The sequence below is a fragment of the Chionomys nivalis genome, chromosome 3 (genome assembly GCF_950005125.1).
Source record: "Chionomys nivalis chromosome 3, mChiNiv1.1, whole genome shotgun sequence".
In the NCBI taxonomy this organism is placed as follows: domain Eukaryota; kingdom Metazoa; phylum Chordata; class Mammalia; order Rodentia; family Cricetidae; genus Chionomys; species Chionomys nivalis.
Genome location: NC_080088.1, coordinates 82,506,895 through 82,525,282, shown reverse-complemented (window position 1 = coordinate 82,525,282; position 18,388 = coordinate 82,506,895). Strand labels below are relative to the sequence as shown.

At 44.2% G+C, this 18,388-nt stretch overlaps 1 protein-coding gene across 4 annotated transcripts in view; it reads left to right on the top strand.

Annotated features, from left to right (window-relative positions):
• Window positions 1-18,388, top strand: part of Fry (FRY microtubule binding protein) — a 404,412-nt gene that overhangs the window by 200,212 nt on the left and 185,812 nt on the right. For all 4 annotated transcript variants that reach the window (XM_057765235.1, XM_057765236.1, XM_057765234.1 and 1 more), the window contains one exon: window positions 2,862-3,061. In XM_057765235.1, coding sequence (XP_057621218.1) covers window positions 2,942-3,061 — 120 coding nt within the window. In that variant the 5' untranslated portion in view covers window positions 2,862-2,941. The remainder of the gene's footprint in view (window positions 1-2,861; window positions 3,062-18,388) is intronic.

The window sequence follows — 18,388 nt, the reverse complement described above, 5'->3', positions numbered from 1 at the left end:
ATTCTGCAGGCTAGCCTCAACGTCTGTTCTTCATGCTTCTACTTCCTAAGGGTTGGGATTACACTCCTGTACCACCAGGCTTATACTGCGAGTTGGCATCAGTTTTGATGACCAGGTGTGCTAATTTCCTGATTCTCAAATACACAGTCACCCACGGGAGCATTTTAACTAAAAACTGCCCTGTCAAGCTTTTTCCAGAAAATATTATCGACAGAAGCTAGTACTTGTTGGAAATTCGTGATGTTAACATAAAGAGGACTTTCTGAAACAATGGAATGATTTTGGCTCAAGGTTCCTCACCTGTGTATGACCTTTCCTGTGCCCCAGCCTCTCAAAACAAGGTGTGTGAACTCACACAGCCGAAGAGGAGGCTCTCCCTGCATTCTCTCTGTGTGTTGACTCTGGGGTGGTTGGCTTGATCATGCAGTGGACTCTGTACTTCAAAGACATCAGAATAGATGCACAGGTGGATACCCTTTTTAAAACAACTGTGGATAAGTACATCGGACTTGTAAGCAGAAGGACTGTATGAGAGGTGTTCTGGTGCCCAGGTTATCTGTGACTTCGCCAGTGGTGTGCCAGTGTCACTGTCCCCATCGTCCCCTCCCTATCATTATGAGTTTGGTCCCAGGATCTTGTGATTGTCTTTTGTATCAACTCAGTTATGCTGGCTTCTCTAAATGCATTCAGCCCTGTGGGACACCAGACAGAATACAGCATTGTTTCCAAATGAAGGTTTTTGATCGACGTTCAGGTCTCTGGTCTCTGAAGCATGGTGACCTTGATACAGTAGGAAGATAGTGCAGATAGGATGTCCCTCTGAGCTGCAGTCGGGCAGTGCCCTACTTCCACAAGGCGCCCACTTGCCAAGAGCATCAGAGACCAGGCAGGCGTGAACAATACTGACCTCTGTCAGCTGTCTTGGAATGGTTGTCTGTAGAATAGCATCCTCGGCGAGCTGGGATGACTCCTTTCCCTAATGCCTGTGTCCAAAACTATTTATTCCCTTTAAAGACCATGTTTTACCTCTGCCTCACCTTCTTCATTCCTAATATCTCTATTTCACCTCTCTTGATGCTTTTCATGGAGAAGTTGACACCTGATCAGTAGGGAGATGCAAGAATTTTTCCCTCTCTCTTAGAAACTCACAGATCTCCTAGACAGTCATGATTACAGATAGCTGTAATCGTAGCATTTGAGAGTCTGAGGCAGGAGGATTGCCTTGAGTTTGAGGCCAGTCTGGACTATAGATGAGACTCTTTCAAAAAAGGACAGCAAAGTGAAACAAACAAAAGAAATTAGGGGAGGGGGGAGAATTAGAAACTTTGCTAGGCTGTGGTGGCGCTTAATCCCCGCCCTCAGGAAGCAAAGCAGGAGGAGCTCTGTGAGTTCGAGGCCAACCTGGGCTACAGAGCGAGTTTCAGGACAGCTGGGCTAAACAGAGAAACCCTGTCTTGGGGGGAGGGGACATTTGCATTTATAACTAAAATAATTTTCAGCAACTATCTGGTTAAAACTCTTTTCCATTAAATTCTGTTCTGAATAAAGATCACTGCCCACCCTCCCAGCGCCCCCCTCCCAGGAGCCCTGATGACTGCCCCTGCTTTGGGATAAGTGCAAATAGCATTCTGCACATCTTGGAGAACTCAAAACAGACGTTGCAATTTGGTCAAGTGGTGGTGAGAATGAAAATTTCAGTTTACACCTTGGATGTCATCGGTAGAACCTCTTTCCCCTTGGATAATAGAGCTTTGAGAACTCCAAATTTCTTACCATGTGTTTAGAACATATTTGCTCCTCTAACTCTTCCCAGACCCTACTTCCCTGTCCACCCAACTCCATATCCCCCCAAAGCAAAAAATCCTCAAGACCAGTTTGTGTGGCCCCAAATCTTCTCGGATAGATGGTCTTCACTGGAGCACGGTGGACCGTACTCTTAAAGACAATGGACCCTTAGCAGCTCCCTCTCGGCACGGGGGTTTGGTCTGGCTTGGGCTTGCACACAGCTCGTGCATGCTGTTACAACCCATGTGAAGTACATGTGCGACTGCCCAGCTGCGTCCTGAAGACACTGTTTCCTTGTCGTCACCCGCCGCCTCTGGCTCCTACACCCCTCCTGCCTTCTCTTCTGCCCTGATCCCTGAGTCTTGGGGGTGGGGCGGGGCTTGAGGCTCAGTTTTGGGTCTCCGTGCTAATCATCATCTTCTGCAAATAGAAGTTTCTCAGATGAGGCTTAAGAGATGTATGCAGAAAGGCAGGTGGGATCTCCTTCCCCTTTCATGAGACAAGAGCTTACTGTAGACCAAGCTGTCCTTGAACTCCCAGAAACCCTCCCACCACAGCCTCCCAAGTGCTAGGATTGTAGGCTTGAGCTTCTAAAACCTTTTCTTTGTAGACGTGCATCCCTTTGGAGAGCAGCAGCCAGCTGAGTGTTTGATGATTGCTTCATAGAAACTTGTGGAAGCAATGACCCAAGAATTTCTTTGACTATGAAATGTAGAAGACAGGGAGTTTACCATTAAAAAAAACCTAGAGGAAAAAAAATCACTTTTTCAATTCTCTTTAGACCACTTGCCTAGGTCATTCAGAAAGAAGCCCCAAACATCCTAAATGTTGTAGAATTTATCAGCTATGTCCATGTGGTTAACAGGACTTTTGAGATGATGTATTTGATTGTAATAAAAAAAATATATAATCAGAGTACTTAAATTCCAGCACCATCTCTAGAGAGTAAGGCCAGGCTATGCTTTGAAGCATGACCTTTTTATGATTCATAGTCTTACATTTATGGTTTATTAGCATACACTGCATGAATATTTATGACTTTCTTTTCATCCAGTAAAAGTCAACCTGTTTTTCAGCTTCTCCAGTCGGCAACGGTTACATCAAGCCTCCGGTTCCACCTGCTTCCGGGACACACAGGGAAAAAGGACCCCCGACCATGTTGCCCATCAACGTGGACCCAGACAGCAAGCCAGGAGAGTACGTCCTCAAGAGCTTGTTTGTCAACTTCACCTCTCAGGCAGAGCGCAAGATTCGGATCATCATGGCGGAGCCTCTGGTGAGCATGGACCGTTAGAGGACCTCTTTTAAATTTTTCTCTGCTCTGGACATGACTGGTACTTTAGATCCATGGGTCCCAGGTCTGTCTGTTCACCCAGTCAAGCTCAGAAAAAAAAAAAAGAGAGAAAAAAAAAAGGAAGCTGCATACAGTGAACAGATCGCAGGTCCCTAGAAAATACTGAATCATACCAACTGCCCATGAGTATTTACACTGTAGGGGTGATATAGTCACCCAGAGGTAAGTTTAAAGAACTCGGGAGGATACACATACATGACAAGCAAACCCTGGTGTCTTGGTTTGGTTTAGTCCAGCAGCAGCAGAAGTCATAGTAGGAGCTAAAGGCAGGAACCTAGAGACAGGAGCTGATGCAGAGGCCATGAAGGATTGCTGTTTACTGGCTCACTCTCCATGACTTGTCCAGTCTGATTTCTATATAGCCGAAAACATATGCGTGTTTTAGATATAGAAAGACAGCTCCTTAGATAGATAGATAGATAGATAGATAGATAGATAGATAGATAGATAGATAGATAGATAGATAGAGATAGATAGATTAGAGATATTCATTTTGGGGACACTGTGAACTTCTATTTGGGGGTCTTATCATTGACGTACTTTTATGAGACCCCTGCCCAAACTTCCCTTAAGCCCAGAAGAGAGCTGGGGAAAGGACTCATGTTTGCTCAAAAACAAGCATCTTGAGGTGACAAAGGAGTTAGCATCCTCAAAACTATGTCTGGAAGAACTCAGAAGAGTCAAGAGCTGGTGACTGGGGAAAGCAAAGCACTATGGGTAATGTGTCTACATGCTCTGCAGGGTCTTCTAGAGCACACATTTCGTTTTTACTCTATGCTGTGAGTAGATACTTGATCTCCTGGGAGCTATTTCCTATTTTTTTACAAACAGAAGTATTATTTTTCTTCAGGCTAAACCTCACAGGAGCACCCATGCTTGCTGATACATAGAGCTACAGACTAAGCTAAGCCCTCGGCACATTTGAAGATCACTAGATATCTTAGTTCTGTAAATCTAAAGGAAGATTATTTACCAGTTAACATGGGTTTTGTTTGTTTTGTGCTTTGTTTGTATGTTTGCTCTTTTATATTCTTTGGGATTTTATTGTCATTTTGAGACAGGGTCTCAGACTGGGTTTGTGGCAAGCCTGTCTTGAACTCATGCCTCCATCTCCCCTCAAGTTCTGGGATTACGGGCTTGCACCATCATGCCCAGCTGTATCTAATACTTTAAACAATCTGGTGTCACTTCTATTTCAAATACAGATTAATGGACGAAAGGCAGGGCGTAGAAGTCTATCTAAAGACTTAGGGAGAGGAGAGAAACTTGCAGGACAAAGAGCAGAAAGCTAATTCTGATGACTCGAGAGAGAGAGCTGCTATCACCATAACAGTTCAATAGATGGTGGGCAATAAAGCCTTTGCCGTGGCACATGAAAGTTCCATATATGGCTTTTCGGTACCCAAAGAGCTATGCTAAGTGGAGGAAGCAAGAAAAAAATGTCCCGCAGAAATCAAATTTGTTTTCTTCTTCATTGATATCTGTATAAGCATCTCTCACTTGCTCAGCAATGTTTCTATTTGTACCCAAAAGATGCTCAAGTCAGAGTCATTAATATTTATAAAAAAGTCAATAATTTTATTCTATTTTTTAATACTTCATGGGGACATTTAATCACCTTCATTCTCATTTACTGTTATCCTTGTTTTGTCTTTCTTGTGTCCTAAGCAAGCTAAGTGAGGTCATCTATGTCATTTTTATATTTTTACCTCAAAACACAAAAGTCATAGGAAGCACTCACTCTTACTCAGCTCAGTGTCATTGTTCCCACTCAGTCATGGGTGATAGTTCAGCTGGGTATAGAATTCTGGGTGGACTCCTTTGTCCTCTGGACCTTTAGATGAGACCTTCGAAGCTCTATTTTACTCAGTTGCCTCTGGTTCCTGTTAAAAAGTCTTTTTGTTTTATTTCTTTGTAGATTGTTTACTTTTTATTCTCCTTGCCCTTGGAGCTCTGAACTTTAACTACTCTGTATTTGCATGTGAATTTATTTTTGTGCTCAAGATTCTGCTTTTTGAATTCAGACTTGTGTCACTCATTCATTCATAAAGTCTGGGGAATTCTTGACCATTCTTTATATGAGTATAGCCTTTTATCCTCTTTACCCATTCCTAATACACATTATCTGATGTCCCCCCACAAGTCAGGGTTTCCCTGTGTAGCCCTGGCTGTCCAGAAACTCACTCTGTAGACCAGATTGGCCTCAAACTGCCTCTTCCTCCCAAGTACTGGGATTAAAGGCGTGTATCATCACTTCCTGGCCAATATTTTTACTTCTTCATGCATTATATTATATTATGTATCTTTTTACTGTTCTTCTGTCATTGCTCACAGTTCATCTCTAATGCATCCTGAGTAATTTCCTCAGACTTATATTTCAATTTATTGTGTTCTCTTGGGCTTTGATATGTTACTTAAGCCTCCTATGCAGAATTTTAATTTTAGCAATTATATTCTTAATCCCCAGAAGTTATGTTTATTTCCCTTTTAGTGTCTATTTAGCGGTTTCTGGGGTTTTACTGTATTTTGTTTCTCCCTTACATTCACAAGTCTCTTTTATGCACTCTGTCATCTGAAGCATGTGTTTTCTGTCCTCCGATAAGTGACTGTGCTATGATACCAGCTCTCAAAGGCCTGTGTTTGTGATTGTACCTGACAATGTTTGCAAATGACAGATTGTCTTCACTGTAGAGCAGAGTTTCTATAAGGTCTTATATTCCCAGTATCTCCCCCACTGGAGACCCAAAGCTCTCTTTATCTTCATGTAAACAGCCGAAATGCTTCCAGGGTAATGAGACAAAGAGCCCTCCCATGGGAAGCCATGATGCCATCTCTTTCCTTGCCCTTGATCTGTCTTGTCAACTCATTTCTGCTTTTTAAAAATGTGTGTATTCCATTCAACATTTCTGGATATTGCATAGGAGAGCTGTGGTTCTCTTTGTCCACATTTCTGCTTAGATGATCTGTGGAATTCCTGATTTGTTTCCCATGCTGATAAAAGTAGGAATAGACCTCTGTGTGTCCAAGCATGAGTTCCCAGAGCAGGGTAGTGAACAGGAAAGTGACAGCAATGTCACCGTCTCTCCTCTCCGATCCTTTCTGCCTAAGCACACCTTTGCCTCTCTCATCTTTCTTAAACCTTCATTTTATATTTTTCTGTCCCTTGATTTTGCCCTATCCTTACTTCTGCTGTGCACCTGTATAAGCCCATTACTTACCTGCCACCATGCATCTGTGAATACTGAACACCCTGGAACTCTCAGCTTCGCATGCAGGCACATGCATGCTTCATTAGAGCCACCATATTATCCTCTTGGGTCAGGTATTGTCTTCACTGAATTAGAGTAATCCCGTGGAGTAGAATAGAGAATGTTATAGCTTTAAGAGTGTGTGCTGCTTTGTGGAGATTTTTTTATGTGTGTACAGATCAGACCATAGTATACACTGTATTTTCACAGGCACAAAAGCCCCAGGAACCTACAGAGAGACAACACCCGTGTCCCTGTGTCTTCTCCATCTTCTCTCTGCCCTCCCCTCTCTCCCAACATCCCCAGTTTTTAATGCTGTGCATAGAGTAGACCATTAATGTTTTGTTTTTAAAGATTTATTTTTTTTTATTTTGGGTGTATGACTATTTCACCTGCATGCACGCTTGCGTACCGCATGCATGTGCTCGGTGCCTTCAGAGGCCAGAGGAGGGCATCAGATCCCCTGGAGCTGGAGTTACATGTGGTTGTGGGCCACTATGTAGACACTGGGAACTGAATCCAGGTCCTCTGGAAGAGCAACCAGTGCTCTTAACCACGGAACCATCCCTTCATCCCTAGTAAATGTTTTATGAGTGAATGACTATGCCAAGAAATAAGTGACTAAAGCTTTAACAGAGTATCAAAAAAGGAGTACCTTTGTGGGAACCATGTATTTTGAAGGCCATGTTGCTCACCTCCACACTGATAATTAGCGGCCTTTCTCTATCCTTCTTACTTCATAGACGAGTGTTCTACAATAAGTTGAACAGAAAAGACATTGACTCTTAGTCTACTGCCTTGGGGCATCTGAGAATGCCTCATTATTCATTGATAAGGACACTGTCCTGCCCACTCCGTCAGTAGATGGTCTCAGCCACAGAAGGTCTACTCGCACAATTTACTAGTCTCTGTTTGTGTAGCATCTGTCACTGAAATCATGGGCTATGACTTTCTTAAACTCCATTTAAAAACGGGTCTCTTCAGCTTTTCCAAATTCAGGAGACTCAGTGGTTTCAACTCTATTGGTGAACTTGATATAAAGCTATAAATGATATGAGTGGATATAAAAATATAGTTATTTTAGGCTAAGTGATTATGATTTGAATCCTGATTCCACCTCTCTAGGTGTGTGGTCCTGGGCAATGCCAGGTGTTAGCAGTGACTGCGCTTGCATTTCCCGGCCACCCTGACCCAAATAATCACACAAAAACTGAATTAATTACAACACCATTTGACCTATTACCTCAGGATTCTTATTAACTAACTCTTACATCTTAAACTAACCCATTTCTATCAGTTTATATTTTACCAAAAGGCTCGTGGTTTGTTACCTCTTGCTTCTTGGGCAGCTACATAGCATCTGCCTGACTCCACCTTCTTTCCTTCTCTGTCTCTGCTTGGATTTCCTGCCTTGCTATATTCTGCCCGGCATAAGCCAAAGCAGTTTCTTTATTAACCAATGGCAATAAAACATATTCACAGCATACAGAGGGGACTCCCACATCTGTCAGCCTCTTCCTTCCCCTGTTTGCAGGAGGAGTGTCGGTGCCTGATTCCCGGGGTGACCGAGGGGTCACAGTGACATGTGGAGAGTCTGGGGTACTTGTGCACACACATGCAGTGCTCAGCTTGTCACCCTCTTCATAGCTGAAATCGGGGCACTAGGGTCAAACAACTCCATCTTCTTGGATACCAGCCTCTCTTGGTTTGTATTCAAGCAGAATGGAGGCTTGAGCAAGCATTTGGCTGCCCACTTGGGGCTCGATTCTTCCCCCTGAACTTGGCCATGATACATGGTGCAGCCAGAACTTTTTCCAGTCAACTCATTTAGGGCCCTCTGAGTACTTATGTTTGGGGAGGTGATAGAGACCAACAAATGAAAGTTCTCTACAGAAGGCAACAGGACCACCCTCTCACTGAGTTTCCAACAGAGTACTTAAGGTTCGCACAGATGTTATCTTAGATGCTTTTTATTTGTGAGTGCACATCTTTAAAAAGAAGCAACTTAAGGAAGAAAGAGTTTAGTCATGCGTGAGAGATTCCACAATGATGGAGGAAGTGTGGCAGCAGGTAGGGGGGCCTGACAGATCATATTTTCAACCACAGACATGAAGCTGAGAGAGGGAACTGGAAATGGGGTGGGGCCATAAACTGTCAAAGCCTGCCCACAGTGATGCACTTCCTCCAGCAAGGCTCCACCTCCTAAAGGTTCCATAGTCTCCTAAAACAGCGCCCCCTACTGGGGACCAAGTGCTCAAACACATGAACCTGGGGTTGGGTGAAGGGCAGGGCATTTCTCATTCAAACCACCTCCTATGTGAACAGTGAGGACCACAGCAGTGTAACCAGGCTATGAAGTGGTCCCAACAGTGATGGTTTTCAGAGACCTTCAAAGAACGGGCATACATTCCTGAAGATAGGCAGGCCCAGAGACAACTATAAACAGCACAGTGGCAGGTCAGACTGAAAACCAAGTAACCCACCATAGGAAAGTCCAGAACTGCAAATTTCCAAGGCTGACTCTTTTGTGTGACCCCTCTCTTGGGTCTGACTAACGTTCAAAACCTTACTTTTCCATCACAGACTGCAGGTGACCTATATGTCCAGTAGTCACCTAGTCAGGCCCCAGCATCACCTACTATAATGTGAGAGTGGTCAGGCAGCAAGTTGTAGCCCTACTATGTACAGGCATAGCCCTAACATGTGCAACAAATGTTTCAACTCTCGCATCTCTGGAACGTTCCGTTGTCCCACTACAAGACCCGCAGTGGAAACTATTTGGGGCATTAACACATGCCTGCGGCTAGAACATCCAACTAGAAGGAGACTCTCAACTCACGTGACGAAGGAGTTGGAAAGATCTCTGGCTTTGTTCTCGGCTCGGAAATCTCAGGAAAGGCAAATATCCACATGATTTCTAAAGCAGCCAGCCCGTGTGGCTTTCACCTTGTCCTTCGGCAAAGACTAAGATGGAGGGAGAGAGCCAAGTTGCAGGGACTCTCACAATGGAAGGTTCCGTGAAGGTGCGGTTTGTCTGAGCCAGGTTAACAGTCCCTCTCATGAGACACACTGGTTCAGACCCAGGTCGGTCTTCAGATACTGGCCCTGTGCCCAGTTGGGAGCTCAGGGCTGAACTGGCAGCTGTGATGATTCATTAAGATGTTAATTGAGCTATCATAGAGCTAGAATGGAGGCTTTAAAAAAAGCATAACGTGGCCTAGCTGGCTTGCTAACATCAAAGAAATGAATGAGACTGAACATAAGCTGGGTGTAACACCAACAGTTTCCTTGAAGCAGGGAATCTTTGAGGAATCTAGGATATCAAACTATTGCAACACCCAGCATGTGTGATGAAGGATGCTGTGCCCTAAAACCAAACCCATATGAACTACAGTCACGGCCAGCTGGCTTCTGGAAGGCCACGCAGTTAGCCAATGGTGACATTGCAGCATCCTAAAGGCCCAGGTGCTGGAAGGAGTGTCTGCGGTAAACCTCTGTCCCTAGACTCCAGCTTTGTCTCTTGGAAGTTGGTTTTAGAGCCGGCATGAGGACAACCTGGTGTCTTCCTGACGCAAGCAGGATGCCATGTCAGGACTGAGAATGCCTTGGCACACCACCGGCAATCTCTATGGGGCCAGTGTTCCCAGTTCTCATTAAACTTGATTCTGGGCTCTAAGTAGTGAAGCGTTGGGCAAGTGAAACGCACCCAGCCTTGCTTCCTGTGACTCTGGAACCGATCTGAAAAGAGGACCTATGTTAGGATGTTTGCTGTTTATACTCATGATAGATCTTTTTCAATTTTGGCTAGGGATCTAGCTCAATGGTAGACTACTTGCCTAGTGTGTACAGGGCCCTAGGTTCAATCCCAGCATCCTCACCCCCAAAATAAATCAACTAATCAGGGCTGGAGAGAAGACTCAGAAGCTAAAAGCATTGGCTAATCGTCTAGAAGACCTAGCTTCCATTCCCAGTGCCCACATGGTGGCTCACGACCATCTTAACTCCAGTCTCAGGGAATACGACGCCCTCTTCTGGCCTTCACAGGCACTGCATGCACGTGGTACACATACATGCAGACAAAAATCTATACATGTAAAATAAAAACAAATCTTTAAAAATCAATCAATCAAAAAAGTATCAGTCAATTGGCCAAACAATAGTTCTATAGATCAGTTTAACTTTCCTCAGGACATATAGTCAAGAGATAGTGCGGTTGACATTGTTTTACATTTCACCTTTAAATGGCCTGTGTTACCCTCAGACTTCCAAATGTCAGAAACATCATAAAGGTCATATCCTTTGACCTGGAGCCCTTCTTAAATATCTAAGGAGTTTCTGAGTTAGAAAACCCTTCTGCCCCAAGAGACAGAATTACTACCTCTAACTAAGTTCGGCTTTTTCCATGCCAGCTCCTCACGCAGCCTGTTGTATTCAGTTGTATTTAAAGACTTATGAACCTCACCCTGGTACGCGTCAGGATGGCTAAGCCTGAAAGAGGGTAATCTTCCTGCACCATGATTCCTGCCAATCTTGCTCGGCTAAGCAAACAGCGTGTGTTTGTTGGCCGGGGCTGTGTAAACGGCAGGGACACAACCTTCAGATCTCCGCGCAGCAGTTTCAAATCTGCATCCCTTCTTTGTAGCCAAAGCTCTCTGTAATCTGAGGCCACCGTGGCTTCAGCACACCTGATGAAAACGCACTGAGGACTATCTAGATTGAGCTCCCTGTCAAGCGTAGTGATAAGTCAGAGTCACACTGCTCAAAGCAGAGACCGGAGGACGGCCGGTCACATGGGGAATATTCATGCCATGCTTGACAGGGAAGCGGCTTATTTTTCCAAGTATAGTTAAACTAGTAACTTTTGAGCCAGCTGCTGGTAGTGAGGCACCTCAGGCTTGTCCTTTTTTTCCTTATCATCTCTCAAGTCGTCCCGGGACATCTGTAGACTCACCGTAGCTCAGAACCGGAGCTTTGCCGATTGGTCACTAAAGGTGCAGATAACAACTGAAGAAGAATCTCCCTGGGCTCCACTCCCAGCTGACTGAGATGTTCTCACAAATGAGCTGCAGGGTCCCTTTTCTCTGTGAGTGGATAAACCCCAAGTTTGGTTTCCTGCTTGTGAGTATGCCTGGAATCACGCAGGTGAATAAACATTTCGTTTGTGGCTCCTAAGTAGGACTTTTCATCAGAGAAAAAACAAATAATGCCCCACCATAGTCCATTTGAAACATATAGCAGAAAAACCATGTGAGAAGGATCTTGAAATAGGGAAAAATCAAAGGGCTTTGTACTCCAATTTAGTAGTATTCGTTCCTCCATGAGTAAGGCTATCCTCTACTTATTTTAATATTTTATTTATTCTTTGATATTTTCATACATGTGTGTAGTGTATGTTTATTGTGTCCACCCCACTCCCTCTCTCTAGCTTCTACCATGACCCCTCCCAACACATCTCCCTCTCAACTTCATGTCCTTTTTAAATAACTTGCTAGGTTGAATTAGTGTTGCCCGTATAGGCAGGGGTGCGGGAGTCATACGCTGGGGAACAGGCAATTACCAGTGGGCACTCCTCCCAAAGAAAAGTGATTCTGACCCTCAGAAGGTATCTACACACACACACTCTCTCTCTCTCTTTCTGCGTGTGTGTGCATGCATGTGTGTGCATGCATGTGTGTGCATGTGTGTGTGCATGCATGTGTGTGCATGTGTGTGTGCATGCGTGCGTGTGCGTGATAGTACACATGTAGAGGTCAGAAAGAACTAATGGGTGTTGTGATAAGAGCAGCAGGGCTGCTTCCCCGGCACCCGGCCGCCCGCATGGCTAGCTTATGCCCCGAAATAATTACACGGAAACTGTATTCTTTTGAACACTGCCTAGCCCATTAGTTCCAGCCTCTTATTGGCTAGCTCTTACATATTGATCTAATCCATTTCTAATATTCTGTGTAGTACCACGAGCTGGCTTACCAGGAAAGATCTTAACCTGCGTCTGTCTGGAGTGAGACAATCATGGCGACTCTCTGACTTGGCTTCTTTCTCCCAGCATTCTGTCTGTTTACTCCACCCACCTAAGGGCTGGCCTATAAATGGGCTAAGGCAGTTTTCTTTATTAGTTAATCAATGAAAGCAACAGATAAGATACAAGACCCACCTCCATCATTTCCCCTTTTTCTGTTTAAACAAAAAAGAAAGGCTTTCACTTTAACATAGTAAGATTACATATAGCAAAACAGTTATCAAGCAAGAATTACAGTTACAATATTTATATCTATTTTATCCTTTATCATAACTAAGGAAAACTATAACTATCTATCCATTCTTCAACTCCATCAAAGACTCCAGAAGGATATAATATTACCTAAGTAAACAAGAAATCCAAAACTCTAGAAATGACAGAGACATCTCACTGCCTGGACAGTCACCCAAAGTTCTTTTGTACTGTTGGGGCATCCATCTTCAGCCTACAGGCCCTAGTATTCAGCAGACATTTCCATGAAGCAGGAAATTTCAAAGACAGTTCAGTCACTATCTGCTGTGTCCTGCAGAATGTCTCGTAGACTCTTTTATAAATCAGGAACCCCGAAAGACCATCTCACCTTTAGGCAAGTTCAGCAGTCCTCTTTCTGCGGGTTCTTTGTGTCCAGTTTATGCATCAGTCCAGGCAAGAGTAGTTTCTTGCCCAAATGGCTAACCAACTCCATAAGAAGCCTCTTCGATGCCCATCTTCTTCTTGAAGTAGATTGGTGCTGCCAGGAGCAGACGTATCTCACTATAACAGTCCTAAGTTATTAAAACATTTAAATGCCATATTCTGTAGCCTTTGAAAGATATGAAGAATGCCTATCTAACTGAAATATATATCCCTAGCTGAAATATATCTATGCACATTCTAGAAAATCTAACTAACATGACTAAAAGCTTAACAATTATTGATGATTATCCATTAACAACCTATATACATTACATTTTAAAATGAACTATACAATCACAATACCTTAATCAAGATTAGAAATATGCATATACATATAACAAAATTGACCTTAAACAATATTTGGGAATATGGGCGCAGTTTTTTCTCTCCAAACTGCTTCCTGCTGAATGGGGGCGCTGTATTCAGATCTTTCATGGTGTAACCTGTGTGTCAGGGTCATCTCAGTCGGCAATTGAATGAAGTAATTTTCTGAAGGTGTTCACAGCAACCTTTCAGGAGGGCGTGGTCTATCATACCACATTGGGATAGACGCAATCCACAGAGTCTCATCCTCTGTGAAAACAAAAGAAGACCCTCTCCAAAGCATCATATCCTTAGACACATATTCTGAAATCAAAACACCCTTATATCCATTCTGGTTTAGCTTGGCAGTCCATGTAATGAAATGTCTCTCTGCACTTAGCTCCTTTACAGTCAAAAATTTTAAAGAAAACACAATAATACAAAGAATCCAGACTCTCTGTGAATTTTCCATTTTTACGTGGCTTATTTTTCTTTATTTCTTTTAATCTATAACTATCTGTACTCTGTCTCTTTAAAGACTTTACCCTTTTTTTAAGACATTAACTTTATTCTTTATATATATATTTTTCTCTCTCTCAAGCCTACGTACATTCATCCAACAGTGTCTGAATCAGTTCTATTGTGAATCTGTAATTTTTTTATTATCCAGGAGCACTTTGTTTTGTGTTTTTAAATCGCTAAGTGCTTAAGAATCTAAGCTGTGACATTCCTAGGTCAAAAACAGGTACTGCCTGCTTGCCCCGCCCAGTCCAACATGGCGGAGCCGCTCGTGCCTCTGATCCTTGCAAATTGCACCAGTAGCATGGTGGAGTTGCTTGTGCCTCTGAGCCGCAGCATAAAATGCCTTCCTTTTAGGCACACAGTGAGTCTAGTTGCCATCAAACAAATCGTAGCACTTTACTCCAAATGCTCCATTCAAAAGCTCTGTCTCCCGCAGGAGCCAGACAGAGATTGCAATGGCGGCACAGCCCAGAAAGCCGGCATTTTAAAACAGCCAGTTTTTTCCTGCTGCTGAGTCAGGACAATTTCTTTGCGGCACGCAACCCAGAAACAGCAAAAAGCTGTCTTATATTCTCTCTCTCTCCTTTTCAAGCCCTCTCAGGTTTGACGTGGAGTTCATTATCAAGCTGGGCGCGCCACTCTGTTGTGATAAGAGCGGCAGGGCTGCTTCCCCGGCACCCGGCCGCCCGCATGGCTAGCTTATGCCCCGAAATAATTACACGGAAACTGTATTCTTTTGAACACTGCCTAGCCCATTAGTTCCAGCCTCTTATTGGCTAGCTCTTACATATTGATCTAACCCATTTCTAATATTCTGTGTAGTACCACGAGCTGGCTTACCAGGAAAGATCTTAACCTGCGTCTGTCTGGAGTGAGACAATCATGGCGACTCTCTGACTCGGCTTCTTTCTCCCAGCATTCTGTTCTGTTTACTCCACCCACCTAAGGGCTGGCCTATAAATGGGCTAAGGCAGTTTTCTTTATTAGTTAATCAATGAAAGCAACAGATAAGATACAAGACCCACCTCCATCAAATGGGGGTCAATTTTCTCTTCCCGCCACATGGGTCTTGGAAATCAAACTCACTCAGGGCAGTAGGCTTGGTGGCAGACTCCTTTCCTCCCTGAGTCATTGTACCCAGAGATGCCATGAGAGATTATCAGAGTCTCCTCTGTTTGAGTATATGAAATGTGGTAGACATTGTTCCTCAAGTTATTTCCTAGTTCTTTTTGCTCGCATGCCTCACTTAACCACTCACAGTGATCCCTTTCTCTTCCTGGAACAAATGAACTTTATCATAATGCTTCCATATGCATAAGATAAGATGCTTGGATCATTTTCCCTACACCACCCTCCCCTGCCTTTGCCCACCTCCCACTGGTCCTCTTCCTCTTCTCAAAATGTTCCCCCTCTGCTTTCATAGCGCGTGCACGTGTGCGTGCGTGCGTGCGTGCGTGTGTGTGTGTGTGTGTGTGTGTGTGTGTGATCTAGATTCTGCAGGCATATGCAATGGTGCTCTCCCAGCTCCATCTGCCTTTGTACGTGTAACACGTCTCCGTGCATCTTTAAAACTGATGTAAACACTGAGACTCCACTGTGTGTATCTACCCGGTTCTCTTCACCTTCATCTATCACTATGCCTACTCGGGGTCCGTTCCTTGGCTCCTGTAAATAGTGCCACAGTCAGCTCATGTGTGGGTTTTTCTGCTGTATGTTGACCTAGATTTCTCCAAGTGTCTACCTGGGAGACACATAAATCCCATGCTAATTCTATTTTTAGCCTTTTGAAGAATCCCTGCGCTGTTTTTCCGTTGCAGATACTCTACTTTCCAGTGGATGGGGTTCCTATTCCCAGAAGCGTCCTTGCCGGCAGTTGTTTCTCTTCTTGATGACAACCATGCTGCCTGGGATGAGACGGAATGTCGGTGTTCAAAACATTTTGACTTCCCCTTTTCAACTGTGCCTTTGTCGTTCATACTTCTTTTGAGAACTAACAGAGGCATCGTTTTTTAATACAAGAGATCATATGAAAGCATTGTGTGTTTTATAGTGACAAAAATTAGTAATAAAAATTCATTCAGGGGCCAGCAAAATGGCTCAGCAAGTAAAGGTGATTGTCACCAATACTGGCAACTTGAATCTGGTCTCCAGATCCTATACGGTAGGACAAAAACAACTCCCTTGGAGTGTCCTCTGACCTTCATATGCCATGACACACACACCCTCACACACACTAAAAAAAATGTAAAAAGTATTTTGTTAAATGTTTTGTTTAATATTTGCACATGCAGCCGGGCGGTGGTGGCGCACGCCTTTAATCCCAGCACTCGGGAGGCAGAGGCAGGTGGATCTCTGTGAGTTCGAGACCAGCCTGCTCTACAGAGCTAGTTCCAGGACAGGCTCCAAAGCCACAGAGAAACCCTGTCTCGAAAAACCAAAAAAAAAAAAAAAAAAAAAATATTTGCACATGCACATAATGTGTTTGGATCGTATCCATTCCCTATTCCCTCCCTTCAATTCTCCCCTTCCTCTCCAATGCTTTCCCTATTCCCCCCACCTCGCTTTTCTCCCAACTCCAAGGGTGTTTTTTATCAATCTGATACTTACTGTGTCCGCTTAGAGCTCTCTATCTGCATGTGTGGGGGGACCAACTACTGACACATGGGCAGCCTCTTGGGCTCGCTTCCCTGAAGAAAACTGATTGTCCCTCCTCCACTGGCCATTTACAGCCCATAGCTTCTCAGACGGGGGTGGGGCTCCATGGGCCTCCCCCACATCCGTGCTGAGATTTTGATTGACTTGATCTTGTACGTGGGTTTTTCTTTTGTTTTGTTTCAGTTTTTTTGGTTTTTAGAGACAGGGTTTCTCTGTGTATCTCTGGCTGTCCCGGAACTCACTCTGTAGACCAGGCTGGCCTTGAACTCAGAGATCCACCTGCTCTGCATCCTGACTGTTGTGATTAAAATCATGCACCACCACCACCCAGCTATCTAGTACGCGTTTTGTAGATACAGTCACAGCCACTGTGAGTTCCTGTGTTCAATGGCCTATCATATCTAGAAATACCTTTTCAATACAGTACTACTCCCTCTGGCTCTTACAGCTTCCCCTCCATTCTTCTAGGACTATCCCTAGCCTTGGCGGAAAGGGGCTGTGATCTAGAACTATTTATAATGTGTTCTGTTTTAGAGACTAACGGTATCAGGCAGTGGCAAACCATTTGCCTCGCATGCACAAGACCCTGGTTTTTAGTCTTAGCAGCAAAACAAATAAACAGACAAACAAATAAATGCACAGTACTAGTTAAGTCTTGAATGTTCCTCTGTTGGTGTAATGTGGTTATGTTTCCATATGAAGTTTTAAGGCTTTTTTTTTTAAGATTTATTTATTTAGTATGTGTACAATGTTTTGTCTTCATGTAGGCCTGCAGGCCAGGAGAAGGCACCAGATCTCATTATAGATGGCTGTGAGCCACCATGTGGTTGCTGGGAATTGAACTCAGGACCTCTGGAAGAGCAGTCAGTGCTCTTAACCTCTGAGCCATCTCTCCAGCTCGGGAGTTTTAAGTTTTGACATTTCTACAAGTCAACAATATAATTTCGGCAGCAGGACATTTGCTGAGGCATGGTAGCAGTTTTAACCTGCACAAATCTGATATCTACTGGTCATCGTCATCAGTTACCTGACTCCTATTTCAGTAGACATTTGTATCGGTAGCTATGCATTTCTAGTCACACAATAGTCCATGTGATGCTCCTGATACCTTCGGGGATTTCTTTCTGCTCAATTCCTAGGTCGAAGGGAAGTAAACTCGAGATGTTCCAGGAGGTTTTCTCAAGATGGTTCAGCAATATAAATATTTTAGAGGCAAGATTAGCCCATGAAGGCCACAGGGAAAAGTGAGAGCTAGCTGGGGGTGGTAACTCAAGTGGAAAGAAAGGACCGATCAGGGATGTCTCTGCAACTGGGGTCAAGGGGGGGCAGAGAACTGAAAAGACCACCATTTTGGGAGTTCCTAGGGTCCATGGGGATGCCAGCTTTAGTAGTGAGAGAAAAGCCAGCTCGCAATGATTTAAGAAAGAGCAGAGGGGAGAAGAGAAGACGGTCGTGTGGACCGTCCCTGGAAAACCAAGTAGAGGAGCGACAGAAAAGGAACAGCCGCTGAGGGTGGCCGGGAGGGGGTATGGTGAGGAGGACACTGAGGTGACCAGAGCGTAGGTGTGGTGATGGCTGGGAGAGGGGCAAGTGGGAGAGATGGAAGATAAAGGCTGTGAGGAGCTTCTGTGTGCAGGAAGGCCTGAAGAAATGGGCAAACATCCAGCCAGATGAGCTGAAGTCTGTTTAGTAAACACAGCAAGGCTGTAAAGAAATAAGCTAGGACCCATAAAGTCAAAATCACCAAAAATGGAGACTGTAGTACAGAAAGAAATAAGTGAAGACCGCAGCCTGTGATTCGCGGCAGCTATTGTAGAAAGTGAAGATGGC